The sequence below is a fragment of the Aythya ferina genome (assembly GCF_964211825.1).
Source record: "Aythya ferina genome assembly, chromosome: 10".
Taxonomy (NCBI): domain Eukaryota; kingdom Metazoa; phylum Chordata; class Aves; order Anseriformes; family Anatidae; genus Aythya; species Aythya ferina.
Window position 1 is genome coordinate 5,202,273 of NC_140306.1, and position 22,537 is coordinate 5,224,809.

Here is a 22,537-nt window from a genome sequence, read left to right on the forward strand (position 1 = left end):
GGCTGTACCGGTGGGTGACATAAACGAGCCGGTAGGATCCACGTTCTTGAAGCTGTCTGGTGCCTGTCATAGACACCAGCTCGGTTTAGTTTTGGATTTTCCTTTTAATGCAATTGCATATTTTAGATGCCTGTGCAGCGACGTTTACAGAGGCTCTCCCCAGCACAGCCCACTGCTCCCTGGAGGTCGTGTCTGCACAGCTGGGAAATCAGCGCTGAGCGCGCTGGTGCTGTGCTTGTCCCCACTTTGCTCTACGGTTCCTTGTTTGCCGAGTGAGTCACTGTGTTTTGCCTTTCAGCTGCAACTCTACTTTTTTTTTTAAATGCCTTGCTAGGCACTTGCTCATGAACCATTAACTCTGGCTCAGTCAAACCTGGCTCTGTGTGTTCCTGCCCTCGCTGCTGCAGTGAATAACTAATGTGGAACACGACGAGCACAGCTTTATTAACTTCGACCCTGTTTGCTGAGGGAGGTGATTATGTATTTCACTTCATTTGGAACACGTAAAGAATGGAGGTGGTAAATAAACACTTTTAGGGAAAGGAAAGTAATGTTTAATACATATTTCATACAGTGGTGATTTCCCTACTTGACAAATGTCAGATACCCACTTTCACAGAGATCTCTCTCTGATTAATTGAATTTTATACCTTCTTGAAAGAAAAGCTGGTTGAAAACTAGTAATTTTTCCATAGCCGCGTGCAAGTCTCTTGCTTTTCTTGAGTTCATGTTCAGATTCCTACCCCCAAGTGTATCACACGAAACGTGTAGTGAAGGAGCCAGGCAAGGAGCCACTGAGCTCCCTAACTCCATCTCCCAAAACACTCAGGCAGTAGTTCTGAGGTGGAAATGTTGTTCTTTCCTGTTTTGTTTTTTTTTCTTCCCTTCAGTAAAAAGCTGAAATTCATTGTGTAGACCAGGTGCAATTACAAAAAGTCGTGTTTAAGACACCAATTTTTTGCTAGACTTAACACCAACATTTTGTTTTCTGCTAGTGCTACTTGTAAAGTTCAGGGCAGACCAAAGCATGTGTCATCTCTGAAATGCTGTCATTTTAGCATTGTGGGTTTTTTTAACAGAACAATTTTAAAATAGGAAATTGTAAGGGCTGCTGAGGAATTTATATAGTATGCAGCAGTTGAGTTAGCCTGAATTAGGTGGAAGCACTGAGTGAAGTGAGCAAAGAATTAAATGGAGAAAGAAAGAGGGTGCTTTGAGTAATTTAATATTTTGATCTCTGGGGATTTGCTGCTTGGATATTATAGTGTAACTCTAATAGTTACACATAATTATGGCAGTTGGGTAAGTAACACATTTCTGTATTTTATATGCAAGATGTTAGTACAATTTCCAGAGGGGCAGCAAAAGCGGTCATGGTGTTTTGTCATATGTAAGGATCCTTCAGCAGTCTTTTCTTTCAGTTCTTCGTCTTTTCATTTAAGGCACTTTTAGCTCAAAAAGAAGCAGTGCTATGGTGGGTACAACCCAGCCACCTAGGGAGGGCTTTTGTGCGTGCTCAGAGGTTCTCCAGTCCTGTACCACAGGCTGCAAGCAGCAGTCTGAGCTCTGGTCTGCCTCCAGACAAAAAAAAAAAAGGCAACAAAATCCTCATTTGTTTTTCCTCCCTCGTGGTGTTTGGGATCTAACCAGCAGTGTGTGTTTTGTGCCTACAGGAAATGGGATGACAGCTCTTCAGCATCAGCTCCTTGCTTTTGCAGACTACTGGGCCTTTATTGTTACTTGGATGCTTTATTTTTCTTGTGGTTGCGTGTATCTCTGTATCAGCACGCAGAGCTGTGATAACAAGCTTTGAGCTTTGCTGCTGCACTCAGACATGCTAAAAAACCACAACTAATGTGGCTAATCTGACTTTTGTGCGAACAGGAAGAAAGCGTGAGTGTTAGAAATAACAGCGGGTTGTTGCGAGGAAGGGCTTGGGATCCTTCAAGCGTTGTATCAGCTGTGAATGGCCATATTTTGCTCTACAGTGAGTCCCCAGGTGAAGCAGAGCCATTCTGCTTTGTCTGCACTGACCAAGAAGCCCTGCTAACATGCGCTGCAGCTTCATAAAGGAGGCTTTGTGGCACCAGGGCCGTGGGACCATTAGCCATCAGCAGCCGTGGGTGTTTTGTTCAAGCACCAAAGGATTTTGTCTTCAAAATATTAGTACTTCACGCCAAGAGCTGTGGAAGAAGTGAAGGTTTAGGACAGATATTCTGTGGCCACCCTGTTCCCTGCCTGCAGAAGGGAACATATGAATGGTACCTCATTGGCAGGGGGCTCCAGGAGCATCTCACAATCATTTGTCTGGTTCCCACATCCTCAGAGAGAGAGGTTCATTCATAGAGCTGCTGTAAAAGATGTTGGTTTTTTCTGTGGTGTTCTTGCTACATTTTCCAGAAGCCGATGCATGGAGTCACCAAACCGCTGTGAAATGAGCAGGTGCTGCTGCCGTTTCAGAAAGTCAGGGGAGGCTCGAGAAGCTGAGAAATTAGCCTAAAAGAGCAGGGCTGGAGCTGAAGGTCAGGCACTAAAACTGAGGTTGCAGCACAGCATGGAAAGCCTTGGGCTAGCAGCATGGCCCCAGCATAGATATGCAACAAGCCTGAAACATTTGCTTGGCATTGAAAAGGCCATCTGCACTCTTTATCATGTTCCTTCTCATGTCCAGGCTTTGGAAAGCTCTTAAAAATGCTCCTTCAAATACCTTTCTGAGCAGGCGGTTCTTATCTGCTATTCAAGTGGCAAACTTTTGCCTGCCTGGCGAAGCTCCCCGCTGGCTGGGGGGAGGCTCTGGCTGCCCTGTGCAGATGGGAGCCCCATGTTCATGGCCTTTCCAGGTCCTGGTCTTCCTTCAATGGAAAAAATAACTTTCTTGAGTGTGCCATCAGACCATAAAACTGAAAGGCTGGGAAATGATGGGAAACGTCTGGCATTTGTCACAAAAGAGGATTTGTCAGAGAGTGCATTTCAAAATCCTGCTGCCAAGATCCTGGTGCTCTGACTTACTCAAAAGCTGCTAAATCAATTGTCTCTCCCCTTACTTTCCCCGCTCTGTCTTCCTTCCCTGCCTTTTTTCTCTTGCACTTTTAACCCTGCTCATTTTTCCCCCCTTGCTTTGCTGCTTCCTCCCCACACCTGTTTCATGTAGTACCTTGGAGGGCAGACCAGCCTCCACGGGAGCGTGCGAGGCAGCCTGCTCGGCCCTTCTGTTTATTTTAAAACCAAACAAAAACCTGCAGGAAATGCACCTGTTGCCGAAGCAGTCCAGCTGCAACGTGACAGCCCGTGTTGCTGCCTGTCAGCTAAGGTTGAAGGGAAGGGGAACAACGTGGAGACCTCGGTGATGCCACCCTCAGTCTGCCCACTGTGGCACCAGGCTGGGTGCAGGCAGCAGCATGGGATGTTCTTGTGCACTTAGCCTTTAATCATTTATATTACTAGCTCCGAACATCTTGAAGAGAATAAGAAGGAAAAATCTTAATGGAAAATTTCTGACGCATCTGCACAGTGCAGGGTAATGCTGTATTTTTCTTTAGCTGTGGAGCTGCACGTTTCTCCGTCTCGCATGCGATTCTCAGAAGTGGCTGCTGATTGTTGGTGTCAGTGAAACAGCTTTCTGGTTAACTTGTGCGGTTGGTCGGTATTTTCTAAAAACAAGGCCACTCTAAATTCCACTGGTGGTACGCCTGAAGTTCATTACAAGAACAAACCAAATGTAAAGCAGTCACATTCAGAAGGACCCAGGAGAAGCTTTCTAATGATCACACAGAAGTATAAGAGCCAGTATTTACATGAGGACAAGAGGCTTCGAGAACAGAGGAAAATCACTGTACAGTGAACTTGCCCCAGCGATAAATTCCTGCCTACTGGAGTGTTATCAACACGGTTCGGTAGAGGCACACACCTGCCGTCACTTCAGTCAGTTAAAAGTTGTCTGAAGTCCTATTCTTATCGATGTATTAATATTTACAAAGAAGATGCGGCTTAACTTTTTATGATATAGTCCAACATATTGCCTTTGCTGCTGTGGGTGTGTCTATTGCTCTTCACATTTTATGTTAATCTCATTAACCACGTCTTATTACATCTACGTCTGTTGCCTTGAATTACTGCATTAGCAGCAGGCATAAGCTGTTTGTGACAGTGGGCGCAGGGAAAAGCCCGGGCAGCCATTAACAAATGGTCTTAATTAGCACAGTTCTTTAAATCTTTGCCTGGCAGGGAGTGTTGTATCATGCTATTACAAGCTGTGAGGATACACTTTCTGGGAGCATAAATATGTCTCTTTTAATTTTAGTAATGTGCTTTCAGCAGAGCATGCCATGGTAGTCTGACTTGGTTCCCCCCTCAGGAACCAAGTTTTCTGGTGGGGTTTTAGACACCTAACGTTTCCCTGGCAGGTCAGCAGGCTGTAGGAAGCACATAGGATCTGTACTGGGTTCCTGCTAAAGATAGTAGTTTGGATGTGGGAACTTCTATTCATAGTACGGTGTGTGGTTAAATATTGCAATTGGTTATTTTAGAGACGTTATTTAGGCCCTTCGGTCCCTGTAGAGCTGGCACTGAGCAGAAAATCAAGCACACAATACCCCAAATGAAAGCTAAGGCTCGGTGTGAGGAGGGTCTGGTGTAGATTTGCATGTACGTTGCCTACAGCAGTTCAGGTTCTGCTCAGTACCTGCTGGGGAGGAAACTCCCCTTTAGAGGGCGGAATGGAAAGGAAAGGGTCTATCAGCTTGTTTTCTTTCATTCTTCTCCATAGTGGAAAAATACTTGAGACGAGTGTTCTCTTAGATTCCCCTCCTGGGAAATAAACAAACCTTTTTGCCAAAAATGTTCAGTCCCGTTGACTCTGGGCGGTTTAAAGTTTACGTGTGGGCCTTCTGCCAAGAAGCACCAGTCAAGAAGCCCCCTCTGTAGTTGGGGTCAGACAAAAAGCGAGTGGGGCCCTCTCGGTCCCGTTGGCCTGGGCCTGCTGCGGCTCTGAGGAGAGCGGCCCTGAGCCACGGCCGCGCCGAGCACCACGCTTGTCCTCTCGCCTGGGCGGCTGTTTGGGTGGCAGGGCAGCTGGAGCCAGGGCTGTCTGCCCTCTGGTTTCTGCATTGCCTTGTGGTTGTTGTGAAACTAGACAGGAACAGGTAATAATTCAAGCCGTCGCTCCTGCTATCTGCAGTCGTCACCTCTGGGGAATGGCTGGGGCTCAGAGGGCTTGGGAAAGTGATCCCGAGGGTCAAGGGGAGACGTGCTTGGTCTCCTCTCTGCAGATGAAGTGATAATGAACTCTGGTGAAGGAGGGAAGAGGTCCACTTGAGGCTTTTATTATCCACGAAGCTGTGAATCATCCCAAATGCTAATCCTTGAGTGCGCAGTCAGCAGATCTGCGCTGCTGAGTGCCAGCCTGCTCTGAAGGCGTTCAGCGTGCGAGGCGCTGTGCCCTGTTCTCCAGGTCTTTCGCATTTTTCTAGGATTGTTTCATGCTTAATTTCAGGATTATGCAGGAAAAAAAATAAAATTCTCATGTGGCTTCTCAGAGACATTCAGGCCTTATAAGTCCATTTTGATAGGGTGCAGAGCTGCAGATCAACGAGACGTGACTGCGTTTGAACCAGCTACGAGGTCAGGTCCCTTCAGCAAGGCAAGTCCCAAGGGGCAACTTGGCCTCCTAAAAGGAGCGTACTTGCTGCTATTACGAGACGTTGGGTAGATTTGCAGGTTGGCAGGAGAACAGAGAAGCTCCAGCTCCGCTAAAAGTCGTCACAGCTCCCTGGGCTCTGCCTGCGAACGAACTGCCCCAGGGCCTGCGGTTCTGGGTCGGCGCTGGAGGGGTGGGTCCCGCCTCGGAAATGATGGCAGCCCTTTAGTCACCGATGTCCCAACGTGTGGGACATAATGTGGCATTTCCGTGCGTGGTAGAACACGGCTGCTGAGGTTGGTGGCGTTTCTGTGGAGAGACGGTGCCTTGGAGGCTGCTGATGCCGTAACGATTGGTGAAGGAGAGCTTGGGACATCCTGACCGAGCTGCTGTGGTGGCAGCTCAGGCATCACCCGTGTCCCTGCCCTGCAGTGGGGTAGGAGAGAGGGGGCTGCACCCCTGGGGCTCAGCTCTCATCTCCCAGCATCAGCCTCGTCACTGCCTCAGCCCTCACTTGGGCGTTTTGTTGTTCACCGGCAACGAGGCTTCTACATAGGGGGTCAGGGACCTGCTATTAAACCTCTGATTATGAATCTTTTGTGTTGAGAACCTATATATTTAGAGGAACAACCCTTTTGTGTGGTAAAAATGAGCTATTTTGTTATCGCTTCCTTCTGAAACCCTCTCCTACTTCACTGTATTTCCCTGCCAGCCCTGTCTGTTAATGCGGCCATTACAGTTATGAGTCAGGCTTAAAATAGTAGGAAATCTTTATTTTAATAATAAATTATCCTGAGTTTATGATTTGAGTTGGAAGGGAGCTCAGGAGGTTGTCTAGCCCAGCCTGTTGCTCTGAGAAGGGTCAGCTATGTGTTAAGACCAGGTTGCTCAGGGCTTTGTTTTCTTTTTTTGGTTGTTTTTCATTTTGTTTTGCTTTGTTTAGCTTTAGGATGGTCTTTTTGGTTTGGTTTATTTTCACTCTGGTTTCTGAGACCTCAGGAGGGTGAGATCTGTCTGCATTTTCATGTGGCCCTACAAAGCCCTGGTAACCTGTCTCTGCGCTGCAAGCTGGGATGTTTTGCAGCCTTTTGATACCATCAACAAGCTTATAAGGGGTGAATAAAACCTCTTTTTGCTTTTGTGAGTGCTGGTCCTATGAGCACCGAGAGGAGAGATCCTGATTTTCTACCCAGATGTCCCCATTTGTGGCAGCTGGGAGCTGGCCAGCTTGCAAAGAAAAGTGCATATTCTTGGCAGAAGAGCTCCGGCTGCAGAGCTCAGAAACAACAGCTCCTGCGTGCTAATTGACCACCCCCCTTCTTGGCAACTTCATCAAAGGCGCTGAAGAATAAATACGCTGTTGATTGAACTGTTTCCTGGTCCCCAGAGGTGGTCCCTCTTAGTCAGGGTTGAGGCGCATTGTCAGGGCTGGGGGAAGAAGCTTGGAGAGCAATTAGCCTGCGCTCGCTGGAGGCACAAAAACTTTTAATTTACTGCGCCTTCCATGTGACATCTGCTGTGAGACTGAAGGTGTGAGTGGTTCAGTGCAACCTCCATTGCCTCCTCCACCTGCGGTGGATCATGTGTGGTGTCAGAGCAGGTTTCTGTGCTGATATCTGGTATACGGGTGCACATAAGTCACTTTGAGGGAAGAGGGGCAACGCAGCTCAGATGGGATTTGTAATAGTGGACGCTGATGAAAACAGAGCTCGGGAGCAGGGAAACACCTTCAAGGAAAGCCTGGCTGCAGAAGTCGAGGCAGATGCCGATGAACATGACTGCTGCATTCTTTTCACAGAACAGTCGTGTTCATGCTTGCTCGCGCTGCTGTGAAGGCATGCAGAAATCCTGCAGAAATGAGGCGTGCAACTTTCAGCTGATTAATTAATAGAGCATATAAGGAGAAAATATTCACCATTTTACTGATGCCTACAAATAGGTTTTAAAATATTCTGCTGTTTGCTGTTGGTTTTGTGACAAATTGCATTCACATATTTCAACAGCCTGTATTTTGTTCGGGGCTGGGCCTAGAGTCCAAAATATTTGAACTTTCTGCAGAATGTGAACTCCAGGAAAACTCCTTCCAGTAAAAATATTTCAAAGTATATGAACTGAAATCCTTTGTTTTGAATTGGATCTGTGTCAAACTCTGAGATTTGACAAATGCCATGCTGCTTCATGGAATTTATTGTCTACTGCAAAGGATTTTAGCTAAAGATAGAGCAAAAATAGCACTGCAAGCCTTGCCTTTGGGCAAAAGCTTTCCTTCTGCAGCTGTTGAGAGCTCAGTCTGTACTTTGCAAACTGAGTGTGTGCAAAATAAATATTGATACCACACTCCCGCCACAGTGGCCTGACTAACTCGATAATCACGTGTCTGTATAATGAGTTACAACATGAGTCTGCACGACACCATGTACATTACTGTCACATGAGCGGGCCTCTAGAGTTACGTTGCTATGACGGCCTGATATGGGGCAATCCACCTTGTTCTTGGGTAGCAAATACAACCCTTTCCTTCCGCTGAAACCGGCAATTTGCATGAATGATTCACCAGCACTGACTCTGTGCCATTTTTGCTTTTAGTGATGAAAACACTAGGAAAGATTTGAAGACGCTGCCTGTCTTCCCTACCAAGACGCTGCAGGAGCATCCATCGCTTGCTTACTGGTGAGCTGTTCAATTCATTTAAAATGGAAATCTTTGTTATGGGTAGTAATGACAAGATCACTTTTAAACAGTTTTGTAAAATGTTTTAAAAGTTTTCAGCCCGTGTTTTAAAAGACTCGGCTAATTGCTTGTGTTCAAGCATTTCCAATTTTAGAAGGTTATAAATTACACAAGATCCGATGCAAATCCCTGACTGAAAGTTCGCTCAAATTAAATTGCTGGATCAAAGTAAGTGGGCACCATGCATTAGAAAGAGATGGAATCTGAATCCTGGCCAAGTCTGTGTTTGCAAAGAGCACCTTTTCAACTACTAAACAGCAGAGCCTCTGTGGTAGGCTGACCTTGGCTGGTGCCAGGTGCCCACCCAGCCGCTCTCTAACTTCTCAACAGGACGGGGAAGAGATGAGATGGAAAAGCTGGAAACAGAAAGGCAGGTCCAGTTCTGTGGCTTGAATCTACCATAAAGGAATACAACATTTGGGATGAATGAACAATTTTGTTTCCTTGTAATTCATGCCCTTTATTCAAGTTTGACTCCCTCACTTATTTCATTCTTAGGTTTATGATTTTTTCTTTCAGAACAAATACTGTTGGTTTCTCTTTGCATTCAAGTGTCTGACACTTAAATGCACGTTTTATTTCTCACTCCACTAAAAGAAAATGTTACAGTATGTAACAGGAAAAATGTAAAAATGTCACTGCTGACAAATCTATAGTTCTTTGTCTATGAAATGTCAGGTGAAAAGAATACACTAGGATGAAAATGTTTGTTTTAACAACTTCTGCCATACATATGGAGCACTAACCATCCTTTGAAGTTTGGTTTCTTTAGAATGTGAAAATGAATTTATACAATTAGTACTAATATTCTGCAGCAGCATCTACAGTTGAGCAGGCTGATCTGAAATGATTTGGTAATTAGTCTGGAACACAGCATGCAGTGGTGGGGATTAGAAGGCAGCTCCACACTGCTTAATGAAAGGTGGGAAAGAAATCAGCAAGAAACAAAATGAAAACTAGTGAGAAGCGTACGGAGGGGCACTTCTCTGCATGCTGAGCAGGCACCCAAATTTCAACAAATGCTATCACATGTGGGAAAAAAAGTCACTGAGCCTCTAAAGTGTTTTTTCTGCTTGTTTTGCAGTGAGGATAGAGTAATTGAACATTATACACAAATTAAAGGTCTGACCAGAGGACAAGCCATTGTTCAGTGAGTATGACACTTACCTTGTGAAGATGATCTTTTTACGAACTTTTTTCTCTTTTGTTGAGAAGTGGCAATGCAGGCTCTTTTGGTTATTATTGCTTTCCAACTTTGCCTTTTGTATCTGTCAGAATTATTTTTACTGAGTAATATTTTTAAAGTATTTCAAGCTTTAGATGTCACAGATTTCCACTTAAGGTTGTATCTTGTCCTTCAAATACCTCAAATGTAAGAGAAACAATATGGGCCTTATTTATTCAAAAAAACCTTCTCCATACCCTGCTTGCTATCACTTAGTCTAAGGATGTTACCTTAAGTTCTGTAAGGAAAACAAATGCACGTGTGTTCAAATGCTCAGAATTTAGTTTTCAAAAAACAAGGTCTTGCAGGATGAGTACAGCCCAGGGAACCAAGAAGATTGAGATGATTGCTGTAGTTGCATATTGTAGACAACTTGCTTTTTTTGTCCCATAGTTTAGGGCCTGCAACTTTGTCCCAATAATTCAGGGGTTTCTTCCAACAGGAACAGAGAAAAAACTATCTCTTCAGTGGTTGTCTGAATTGCGTCATGAAACAATTGTACAACTCCATAAACAATCTCGTTTGAAAGCTATCTATTTTAACAAAAGCACCATCATGAAATAATTATAAGCACATCTCTCCTGCCAATGTTTCCCAAAAGACTTGCACATTCAGTTCAGAACTGGAAGTTTTGCTTTCAGTTCTCTGAACTTCTGATAGGAGATCGAATGTTTTGTAGTATGAGAAATCTTCCATTTATTTTATCTGGGCCAAAATACCCCATCTTTCCCCGAGCCCGGGCGCTATTTTTTTCCAAAAACATGGGCACTAAATCATTAAGGTCTTCAAAATATGCAAATGATAAATGACATGTCCTGAATGTATGTGTGAAAAAAAATATGTTAATAGATATGATTTCCTCCAGAGAAAACCATCTGATACACTATAAATCTGTCTACAGGTACATGAGAGTGGTAGAAGCTTTGCCAACATATGGAGTTCATTACTATGGAGTAAAGGTTAGTAAATGTCTATAGATAATGTGATTGCTTGGCTTATTACATGTGATTGCATTCCTAAAGGAGTATTTTGATGATTCAGTACCCGTCTGTCAAAATTAAACCCCACATTTTTCAACCTCTATACCTTTTCCCTCTTCAGTTCTCTTTTTAAAATGTTTTCAGAGAGAAGCAAAGCATTACGTGCAATAGAAAACAAAAAGGAACCTCTATGAAAACCTTCAGTCATGCTATCAGGACCTAAATTCATACCAGCTTAATTAAACTGGGTATCACTTCTAGATTTGAGACAATTAATATTTTTGAGACATTTCTAATCAAGACTAGAAAAAATACAATGTAGAAAAGCGCTTCTAAATAGCAACGAGTAGTGGGTGCACATGTAGAGTGGGAAGATGCTGTATAGTTGAACAGTATTTTTGGAGAGTGATGGAAATACACTATTTATTTCCATTTGTAGAGCAGAGACTGGACAAATGTGTTTTTTGCAGAAGAGCTCAGCAGAGGTGATGTCTCCTTACTTTCAGTCGTGGCCTTGACAGTGGTACCTGGGAAGCCGATGGTTTGCACTCTTGCAGCTGTGTCATGCCTGAATTTAGTGGATGCAGTCATTGGCCACATTTTTTTCTCTCCTTTACCTTTTCCTCCTCACAGCCACCTCTTGCAAGGAGTGACACCCATTTGTTTCAACAGTGCTGTTGCTTTTTTGTCCACTTTGCACAACCACCATGTAGTTTCTTGCCTCTGCCTGAGAAGGCAATGGAAGAAATTTTCAACATTCACTTTAGCAATCCACTTCACATCAGTTTGTTTGCATAAAATGTCCTTGTTCCCTACCTACTTGTACTCGTCACAGAATGAAGTAGGCTGTGATCTTGGAATTGCTTAATTTTTAAGTAGCATTTTTAAGTAGCTCACAGTTCATGCAGACTTCCCTTTTGTAGGATAAACAAGGAATCCCTTGGTGGCTTGGAATAAGTTATAAAGGGATAGGCCAGTACGACTTACAAGACAAAGTCAAGCCCAGAAAAGTAAGTTTTTTATATCATTGCATTTGTTGGGTTGGTGGGGAGGTGTTGCATGCCACTATGTACCTTTTTAAGCTATTGCTTATAAAACAACTGAGCAAAAGACAAAGGGCTGGAGGCAGAAGAATCCTGTTAGCATCCAGGCAGTAAAAATTCTCCCCCCCTTGGTTAAATACTGGAAAGTAATTGACTACAGCCAGCAGCTCCCTTTGGCAGCTTTGTGGTATTGAGTTTGGTGGTCTCAGGACAGTCTCTGCAGGAATTTTGGCAGTCTCCAAGGATAACTACAGAAGCGTGAAGGAATTGGGCTTCTGCAAACCCCAAACTAAAGGCCTTGTACTTGAGTAGTGTTTCGTTTGGCTTTCAAAGGTGTAATTTGTGTGAAAAATAATGAGAAGATCCACTGATGTCCACGAAATACAAGCAGAACTGTGTGAAACTGCAGGCCTTTGTAGGCGATTGTATGTTTTCATGATGCAATGACTTATAAGGGGGGATTGAGAGTAAACGCCAAATACTGGAAGTCGTTCTGCTCTTTTTCCACCCCCTTTCTCCCCAGTGTGTCTCCTGCCGAGTAAACTCTGCCAACAACTTCAGCTGTTGTTGAAACAAGGCAGAGGGTCCCATATTCCACTGCTGGCTCCCTCGCAGCCATCCATCAGTCAGCCCTAACAGGCTCTTCTGCTGGCAGCCCTGGAAATCCATTGTGCTGCTCAAGCACACGATATGTTGGGAACTCATCCAGTCCTGTAGATGTGTAAGGCTCACTGAGACAGGACTGAGCCCTGGAAGTCTTTGAAGGGGTCGGCAGTGGGGAAAACACAGCGGTGCACGTGCAGGAGCTGTGCTGTTGGGTTGGATATGTGTGGGGTTTTTTTTTGGTCATGTCTTTGCTGGAACATTGAGGCTGTAAGGAGATGCAGACACGGAGCTTGCTGTTCTCTGTTCCCTGGAATGATCTGGGCAGGAGTTCACATGAAGCGTGTGCTTCCTGCCAGGGAATTTTACATTTGCAAAATGATAATGTTTAGTGTATTTGTGCCAGAAAACATGGCTTAACAAAACTTCCTTGTGAAGAGCAATGCCCTTTCAAGTTCCCAACGTGATCTTCTCTTTCTCCAGAGCAGGCTATGACTTGGTTTCTTTTGTGCTGTACTTACATACCTGTGTGTCCAAGGTTGAACTCTCAAGTCCTTCCTTCACTTTGTTCAGTAAAGCTCTTTAGGTCTCTCTTACCATGCATGTTCTGAAATGAGAGTGACACAATAGAAACCCTAGAAAATGTTAATACAGCCATCAATCGTCAAAGAAGAACATAAAGCATCTCCTCTTGCTCTTGAGCACTTGCCTATATTTAGACAACATCTACAAGGTTTTCCCGATCAGATCAAACGCAGACCATTCTCCAGCCAGGATGTCCTGCTGTGACCAGCAACTCTCTCCAAGAAAATACATCCTGCCTGGCTAGGAGCATTGCTTGGCCAAGCACTTTTCTGCTTGTGGGATTTCAGTTTACAACATCAACCAGGCAGATTAAGAAAATTTTTTAAGGTCAGCAGGACCCAGATAACAAGTCACACCCTGCTACAGTTGCTTGCGAGGCGTTGCCTTTGAATGCAGCAGGAGTCGTGTTTAGGAAAAATAAAATTAAAAAACGAAACAAAACAGAAAAAAACAGCACCCAAAGGTCACCTCTGCAGTGGAAGTGTTACAATGGAAATGGTAAAAGTTGTCTGCTACGCTCTAATTATAATTATACAACGTAGAACAGAGATGAAAAGGGAAGGTGGGAGAGAAGAACTTAAATGCAGAGGGAAGGTTTAATGCTAATAAGCTGATTCAAAAAGCAAGGATGGATACGGCTTTAGTATTATACAGCAGTGGTATTGCAATGGATTTGCAGATTTATCTTTGGTGCTAACAGGAGGGGACAAAAATCGCTGAAGTTAAACTGCTGAAGACACTGCCGTTTGTTTCAGTACAGCTACATGTATATAGCCTCGCTGCGAGTGCTGTGGCAGGCAGAAGTTTGCTTTCAACGAGCGTTGTTGTTTGTTCACATTTATGAATGCATCAAAATATATTTTCAGAGAGAGAAGAGTCTGTATAGCTTGTCAAAATCTGCAAGGAGTCAGCAAGAACCATCCTTTCCAAAACAGCAAGAGCGGAATAGGCATGTAAATTTTGTCTGCCTGTCTGAGCAGAAGTGCTAGTTTTGCTGGATTTAGCAGAATTTTCTTGCTTTCCTCTTCAAGATGGAGCCAAACTCACAACTGCCGTGTGCTGGTGTTATCCTGCTGTTTATGTTGTGGATCAAAAGTGCTGTTGTGTTTATCCCCAGCCATCTGGGAGAGAGCATCCCACTTGTACTCCACTTCTCCCACTAGGGATGTTTAAATATACATGTCTAATTAACTCAATAACGGGGAAAGGCTGAGTCAAATCTAATGGAGACTGGGATGGCCTTTCCCAGTTTTAAAGGTAAGTGATCTCTGGCTGTGTAAATCTCTGTGGTACCTGCTGAAATGGGAAAGCTTACAAGATTCAGGTAGGAACTTGGAGTTGGTGCCTGCGCTCCACCTGAATTCTCACCTGGCAGCTTTATTTTGCTCCTTGTACCTTTTGTGCAACAGTCGTGGCTGCTGCCAGCCGTAGCTGCGTTTGCTTAACATGTTGATCACGGGCTCTGTTCAGAGATAAATTCACATTCAGAAGAAAACCTATATGCGTATTTTAATTAGCTGCATCTATTAATGCAGTGTCAATTCCCAACGGTAATCTTCAAAAAGTGAAACCTTCTGGCTTTGTCCAAGTAGGTCTTCAGGCAAAGAGACCTAAATATGAGCCTCGGAGCGCAGTGGTTATCCCAAGATTTTGTTGTTGGATCAACACTGTGGCGTGAAGTCCAGGGTTGAATGCTCTTCACAGGAAGCAACTTGCAAGACAGCACCAGATGAAGCAATCCCAGATACTCATCTGCCTTGCCAAAGCTTGTGCATGCCGTGTCAGTCATCCGTGAGCAGCGCAGCCCATTCGCCCGTGCGTTGTTGTAGGTCGGGGCTGGACCAGGAGAACCTGCTGTGTCTGCCTGCCTCTGTCACGCTGGCTGCGGAGGTTTGATTCCAGACATTGATATTTTGCTGGTGAACCTGAGATTGTTTGGAGAAAGGAGTTTTGTCGATGTTAAGCTGCTCCTGGAACTTTGTAATTTTTTGAAGTGGTTTCCAGCAAAGCGGACCCAAATTTTACAGCTCGCCCTGGACTGCGAGTGATGGGAGCCGAGGGAAATGCCTTGCTGTGACAGACTGAAGACAGAGAGCTGTTCTTGTGTCATTTAGGAAAATTGTCTTTTTCTTCCTAGATAAAAGCTGTGGCTCCACACTGGCTGGAGGTTATGCTCTGGCTCAGTTGGTTGTAATCCCAAAGTCTCACAGGGCATAAAAAGCTTGGGTTTGCAGCCCGTGCTCAGCTCAGACCTGGGATTAACTCTGCAGTCCTGCTCTGCAGACATACCCTGCCTTCAGCTGCAGTTAACACGGAGATGTCTCCTGCTTGGAGAAATGTCTCTTGCTTGCTGGGGAGTGGTGTCTGGGTGGCATGCCAAGATCCCATCCCAAGTCTCTTCTGAATTGATTAGGAAACGTATAAAATGGGTCCCAGGGCGCAGAACTTCAGATGCTGTCTCAAAACAGGGTACTTCTCCCTTTCATCTCCACCCATATTCCTCTCCCTGGTGAGAGAAACAATGCCCTGCCTCGTTTCTGGAGCGTGCACTGTGGAGTGGGTCGAGTTTATTCAGCGTTCAGCCAAAGCGTGGTGATACTCTGAGGAATGGGAATTTGAGAAGGCTGCCTGCTTGCTTTTGGACCTTTTCTCCCACTTCATTGTGTTTCTGTGGGCGACTCCCTGGTGATAAATGAACTCCAATGTCTGAAGAGGAAAAGTAATCTCGCTATGGTATTGTTTCAAATCTGCAAGGATTTCAATTCTAATGCTGGTCATCTTGAATACATTATGTTCTCAGGAGTGTTTTTGTTAGAGCATACTGGTTTTGAAACGGGTAATATTTATGATATTTTTCTTTTAATTCCACATATACGTTCTAAATGCTGATGCTGAAAGTTTTCCCTTGCAGAACATTTGCTTAATGTAAATTCTCTGTCCTGCTTGGCTGAATTGCTCGGAACACAATAGGGTTTGTGCAGGCTTCTCAGCAGGCGGATCTAATCATGCAAAGACTTCTTTTACTATGTTTATTTCTCACCGAGGAGAAGTCATTGATTTAGACATAAGATACTAAGCTCGCATAATTATTTAAAATAAACACAGAGCTGTTACAAGTCCGCTCTGAAACTCGGTTCCTTCCAGATGTGCAGAAAGTTGCTCGAGCTCGTGGCCCGCAACGCGCACGTTCTGTGACAGCCGCATTGTTCGTTGCTGAGACATCGCTGATCCTTGTTAAAGCCCATGCCAGTGAGAACCTGGCAAGGACCGATCACAGTGCATTAGAGAAAAAAATGTGATTGAAGAGGTTTTTAGACTGCTGGCTTAATATGTAAGAGATGAGGGATGCCTCCGGGTGAGCTCTGCCAATTTATGCTGGCACAGGTGAGAGCTGTCTGCCTCCTTCTGTCAGAAGTTGCTGCAGGTGGGGCAGCTTGGCTCTCCTGCCATCCCCTCAAATGCCTCCCTTTGCAGCCAGGCAGAGCAATTTAAAACAACAACAACAACAAAAAAAAAGATTTCAGTTGAAGGCAGCGTGCCAGCCAGCAAACTGCTGCTGAGGGGCTGAAACGCAGCCCTTCTTCCAGCCCTGCCGGCAGGGTGGTAATTTCCTTCATCGGGGTGGGGTGCATTCCTGCGGGCAGAAATCTTTTATGTTTCCTTGGTCTGAATCGCCAGATTTGTCTGGAGATTGCTGTTCCCAGTAAGCTACTGGGATGGCAGTGGCTGCACCTCCCTACGGGCACGGCACGTACCACAAAGCGCTTCCCGAGGGAAGGAGTGCTGCAGCACGGCGCACTCATCCCTGCTGCCTTCTGCAAAGATCCCTTGGGTGGAAAACCAAAAATTGAGGTAATTGAGCTCTTGGTGAGAAATTTGCCATCACTCTTGGCTCAGGAAACGTGCCGGGGCTGGAGCTGCCACTGAGCAGTGCTCGGCTGCTTGGCCCCTCTCTGGATTTCCATCCCTTTGAAAAAAAATAGATATTTTTAAAGTAAGTTTTGAACTAAATGTATTGGGTTGATCCGTGTGTTAAGCAAATTGCCTCTTGCCTGTTTTTTGAGGCAGGGGCTATGCCAGCTCCCTGCCCGTGGTCCTGCTGGGGCCGTCCTCCCCAGCTCCTGCTGCCGGGCCCAGCCAGACCTGCCTTTTATTCAAAGCTGGATGCGAGATCAGCCAGGCTGACAACCAGCTGCATCCACTATTAAGGTGTCTCACTACTTAGGCAGGCACTGTCTGCTCCGTGTCTTCTTAGACTACAATTAGAAGCTCTTCTTGCATGGGAAAGAGGGCTAGGAGGGCGATCCTTTTGTTCTGCGTGCTGCAGGATCACAGGAGGCGTGCAGGAGGTGAAGCTCCCGTGCTTCCAAAAGCTGGGGTCAGAGCCCTGCCCAATGCCGAGAGGTGAGGTTGGTGAGGTGCTATCAGGTCGTGTTGCACTTTCTCCAAAAAGACCCAAGAAGCAAATCCTAAATAGGCCAAATCCCACTTATAGGGTCCGACAGGCAGCCCCCACCGTGCTCAGTGGGTTTTCCATGAGCGTGTAAGGGTCTGGCAACGTCAGAGGATGGGGAGGGGGGTAAGGAAAACCCTCATTAGATCAGGTAGACGTAATCATTGGGCTACAGGGAAAATGCACAGCAAAAACATTTCAATCCTTCCAAACTGTTCTTCCAGCCCTCAAGAAGCAGTTCCAAATCCACCCCCCTTCTTTTTTCTTTTAATATGTGGGCAGTTTGGGGGCCAGGGGGCGAGCAGGACATGGCTCTGCTCCCTCCCCAGCCACCTCCAGGACACGTAAAGGCTTTTTTATGTCATTTCATTTATTCTTTACATCTTATTTATTACTATTTCATTGTTACCATTGTTTATTTTAAAAATATTTTGTATTTTATTTTTTATTTTTATTTTTGTTTTGTTTATTTTTATTTTTGTTTTATTTTTTAATTTAATTTTATTATTTTATTGTTTATTTTTATTTTTATGTTAAATCTATTATTTTTATTTTATTTTTTTTATTATTTTTAATTTTTATTTCCATGTTAATTCGATTATTTTTATTTTATTTTATTTTTTTATTTTTTATTATTTTTAATTTTTATTTTCACGTTAATTCTATTATTTTTATTCTATTTATTTTTAATTTTTATTTTATTATTTTAATTTTTTCCCTTTTTTTCCCCTATTTTTCTCATTTTTCCTTTTTTTTTTTTTTTTTTTTTTTTTTTTTGTAATTCTCCCCGTTTCCTTTTACGTCGTTCTTTTTTCCCCCTTCCTTCTCCCCCCTTTTTCTTTTTTTTTTCTTTTTCCCTTTTTAACCCTGCCGCCGGACGCGCACCCCCCACCCCTGCTGGGGGCGGAGCAGCGCCGAGGCCGGGGCTGAGCCCCGGAGCCCGGCGGTGGCGGTGCCGGGGCGGAGGCTGCGAGCGGCGGAGCCCGGCCCCGCTGCGCCCCGCCCGGTGCCGCCCCGGTGCCTGCGGGTTCCTGGGGGTTCCTGGGCAGCCGCCGGCTGCCGCCCAGCGGGACGGGACCCGCGGGCCGGGGACAGGTAGGGACAGGTAGGGGCACCCCGCTGGGTGCTGCGGGGACCCTTCTGCTTTGGGGAAGGGGGCGGCAGGGGGGGGGGGCATTGCGGGCAGGGCGCTGCTGGCGCTGGGCGCTTCTCCTCGGTGCGGGAACGTGGTTAGGAGGCAGGGGAAAGCTTCGGTGATCTTCCAGCAAGTGATTTATTGGGATTGAAATGGCATTTGGCCCCGCCGCGGTTTTTTCGTGCGGCGGAATCTAGCAATGAGTGGTGGTGCTAGGAAGGGAAGTTTTAATGAAGCAGAGGAAAGGGCTCGGACGGAGAGCTGCCGCAGAGGTGTGAGCAAGGCTGTGCTCCTTACAGCCCTGCCAGGGCAGCTCTCAAACGAGGGAGCGTGGTGGCATGAGAGGAGCTGTACGGAGCGTGAGACCGATCCATAGCTGCCGTGTGTTGGTTCCCAGCCATGCCAGGGTGTCACGGTGAGGAGCATCGCGTGTGCTGGGGCTCTGGGGCTGCTGGTGCCAGGTCCTGGCAAGAGCTGCTTGGCAGAGCGACCCTGGAGCTCATGGGGGCTGGAGAGGTCTCTGCTGTTCCCTGTCGCCTTCAGCAACACCTCGGGGACACGTGTGCGGGTGTCCATGTGCCCCCACGTGTAGTGCTGGGCAGGGCGTGCTGCTGCAGGACCCCGCACCGAGGGGCAGGGGAGCAGCAGCCCTGCGGGGCTGGGCTCAGGAGGTGCAGAACCTGTGGGGTGAGCCCCACGGGGCACTGGTTCTGGCACAAAAAGCAGGCGGGTTTGTGCGAAACCCCTAGCCCATGGGTGCAGCTGCTGAGCCCTGGTGCAGAGGGTTTCCTTCAGCGTGTTCTCCTGGCTGGCACTTTGCAGGAAATCGGCAGTTTCCTTACAGCAGTGTGTGCTGTGGGGCCAGTCCTCCCCTAGCTGCTGCTTCTCTGTGCGTGTTTTACCCTGTTCTGAAATGTCTCACCAAATCCCACGCCCAGTGTCTTCAGAAAGGAAAGGTCTTGGTTGTCCCCCAGCTGCTGCCGTTCCCTGGGGGTGTTCTCACTGAGGAGGGAGACTCCTGGTATCCCTGTAGTTGCTGCGTTTGGAGTTCTTTTGCATTTAATCAGAGAGAAAAGGACTTTGGCCACCCTCCCAAGGTCCCTGCAGACATGCAGCAGTGACATTAATTGTGCTGTGGATAAAAGCAGGTATTTTCACAGCCCAAACCCAGAAGTTGCAGAGCATTGTTTGTAAAAGCGTGCATTTAGGGACATCCCCTACATTTATATCAATACACTATGTTATGAATGTTATTGCTGAGTCTGTGCCATAGCTGAAGATACACAGGATTTGTAACTCGCTGGAATTGGCTAATGTAGGGGCAGACAGTTGGTGATTCTTGGAGTGACCGTGCTCTGCTGTTCTCTCCCCGTTCTTATAGCTATTCCAATGGAAGCAGCTGGAAAACCTCTACTTCCGTGAGAAGAAGTTTGCTGTGGAAGTGCACGATCCCCGCAGGTGAGGCTGGAGAGGGGATAGCCGTGGGATGAATCTTCTCCCAGGACTGGCTGTTAGTCATTTGTCCTAGTGCCTGGGGATGGGAGGTGGCAGTGCACTGGTGGCAGTGCAGAACTGCGGGCACCTCCTGCCCTTCCCTGCGGTGGCACTGATGCCAGGGGTGAGGGAGGGAGCTCACCCTCAGCTGCTTTTCTGTGCCTTCCCTTCCAGGAAGGAAGAGCCTTTGCCCAGGGTGAATTTCTTATTCATAGAGCTGCTCCACAGAGCTCAGCCAGGAGGGGCTTTGGCTTTGTAAAATGGAGGGCAAGGTAGGAGGGAGGAAAGGCAGCAGCAGCGGGTGCTGGGGAGAAGGGAGTCCAGGTTTTTATATCTCTAAAATAAAGGCTGTGAGTCTTGCCTGGTTAGGAAAGAGGCTTTGGAGACTTTAAACCTCAGAGGCCTGTCCTAAAGTTGTGTTTCTTTTCACCTCTTCAGGATTTCAGTCTCGAGAAGGACCTTTGGTCAGAGTGGACTGGTAGTGCAAACCTGGTATGCAAACACTTCCCTGATCAAATCCATCTGGGTAATGGCAATCAGTCAACACCAGTTCTACTTGGACAGAAAACAAAGCAAAGTAAGTTACAAGGCATTTTGCTGTAGGCTTAAGCTTCAACACCTTTCCTACATATCCTTCAGTGCATGTTGTTCCGTGGATAACCTAATCCCTAGAGAAAAAATACAAATAGTTTTTGTCTGCTTTTTGAGCAGTCTAAGCTACGGTATTGTTATTCGATCCATTTTAGGCTGCCTCCAATTAAGAGCTATGGAAGTGTAATCACAGCAGAGGGAATTCCCATGTCTCAGTATTTAATCTGCTTTTTCTTTGGTCTCTTTCTCATGTTCTTTTTGAACACGGTGCAAACAGAGAAGAGGTTTCGAGTTTGGGGGCAGTTCAGACTTTGGGGACAGGTTTGAGGAATGCTGGGGCAGCCAAGTGCACAGTCAGCTCCTGTGATGCTGCTGCTTTAGCCCTTAGTTTTGTGGGAGATGGGGTGTGAAATGTCATCTTCTGTGACCCCATGTTCTGAAGTTAATTAGAGGTAACTCAATGATTTATTTAACTCTTTCAGGCAAAAATTCCTTCAGCCAGAAGTTTGGATGATATTGCCATGGATTTGACAGAAATGGGAACACCAAAGGTTTCAAAGCTAGTGACTATGGAAGCAAAAAATCAGCTGATTATGGCCAGCAATGGCAGTTTAATCTCATCAGGTAACATTTTGTGTAAATGCAAGACCCTGAAGTACAGCAGCACTTGTGTGTTAACAGGGATAATGAGTCCAGCTGACCACAAATACAGTGAAACGTGTGACAACATGTATTGGTTACATATCTGAGGCAGAAACATCTCTTGTATGATCTGCTGTTTCCTCTCCCATTGTAACTAACAAGGAAGTGAAAATGTGCTAAGGACAGATAAGCAACCAAGTACTTTTGGTCCACAAGTAACTTGATATCACTACCGGTTGGTTAGCTCATCCTTGAATGACTGACTGTACGTCTCATCCAAGTGTCATTCAATCCAAACTGAATCCAGGCAAACTTCGAGCACCTGCTCTAGGAGTTGAATTGCCCTGGCTTTCCACAAAAAATAAGCAGAAAAGAGACATTCTCCTAAATAAAATTCAGCCCTGAAGTGGACTTCAGATCTCTCCACCACCCGTGGAGGACTCCTAGGTAGATAAAAGCCTGCCTTCCCCAAAAGAAGTGCCTGGAGGTAAAGCCCAAGTGAGGAGAATCGGTGTCTGTATCAAAGCAAAATCAAAGCTGAAGTATCAAGTGTATCATAGAGATCCCTAATGTCTCGATTTGTTTTGAGTAGTGCGGTTTTGGCTTGTATGCTTGAGGCTTGGCCAGTATTGAGGGTTTGAAGAAGTGCAGATTTCCTAAAAGCCTTCTTCCTGGATGACACAAGAGCTGGACGTTGCATTTTGAATATGATGCAGTTGGGCTAGGTTGGCCAGTTCTGGGGAGATCTCCGCTTTCCTGCCCAGTCCTTTGTTGTGGGAAGGAAAGCAGTGGTTTTTACCTATAAATTCTCTAACAAAGAGAATGTATTTTTCAGGCTCTCAGGATTCGGAGGTCAGTGAAGAACAAAAGAAGGAGAAAATTATGGAGCTAAAGAAGAAAGAGAAACTCCTTCAGGAAAAACTGCTGCAGAAAGTTGAGGAGCTGAAGAAAATCTGCCTGCGCGAGGCGGTGAGAACAGCACCTTACCCAGGGTTGGGGTGGGCTCTTCTTGCTCACTGGACCTTCATGTAGAGCCCTCTCTGTTCCCCAGGAGCTGACGGGCAAGATGCCAAAGGAGTATCCTCTGAGCGCTGGAGAGGAACCTCCCCAGGTCAGAAGACGTGTTGGCACAGCTTTCAAACTGGATGACAACCTGCTCCCTACTGAAGAGGTGAGCACTGCAGCTTGTTTTCACAGCAAAGGTGGGGTGGCCAGACCGGTGGCCAAAGCCACTTCGAAATAAGCCGGCTCTTACCTGATTGTTTAAGAGGAGGCAGCTGGGGGCAGTTGTGTGCATATGCCTGAGGATCTAGACAGGTGCTGCCCTTATTTCAGCTGCGCACCTTGAGAAAAGACCAGGAAACTGGCTGTTTCAAAAAGCCTTAAAATCCCTAACCTGAGCCCCCGATTTGACCATGTTA

General features: G+C 45.9%; 1 protein-coding gene across 7 annotated transcripts in view; it reads left to right on the forward strand.

Annotated features, from left to right (window-relative positions):
* The window catches only part of FRMD4B (FERM domain containing 4B), a 114,386-nt gene that overhangs the window by 79,764 nt on the left and 12,085 nt on the right, over positions 1-22,537 (forward strand). For all 7 annotated transcript variants that reach the window (XM_084530875.1, XM_084530878.1, XM_084530879.1 and 4 more), the window contains exons 8-16: positions 8,222-8,305; positions 9,450-9,515; positions 10,492-10,549; positions 11,494-11,580; positions 19,771-19,847; positions 20,322-20,460; positions 20,957-21,098; positions 21,952-22,085; positions 22,168-22,287. In XM_084530875.1, coding sequence (XP_084387001.1) covers positions 8,222-8,305; positions 9,450-9,515; positions 10,492-10,549; positions 11,494-11,580; positions 19,771-19,847; positions 20,322-20,460; positions 20,957-21,098; positions 21,952-22,085; positions 22,168-22,287 — 907 coding nt within the window. The remainder of the gene's footprint in view (positions 1-8,221; positions 8,306-9,449; positions 9,516-10,491; positions 10,550-11,493; positions 11,581-19,770; positions 19,848-20,321; positions 20,461-20,956; positions 21,099-21,951; positions 22,086-22,167; positions 22,288-22,537) is intronic.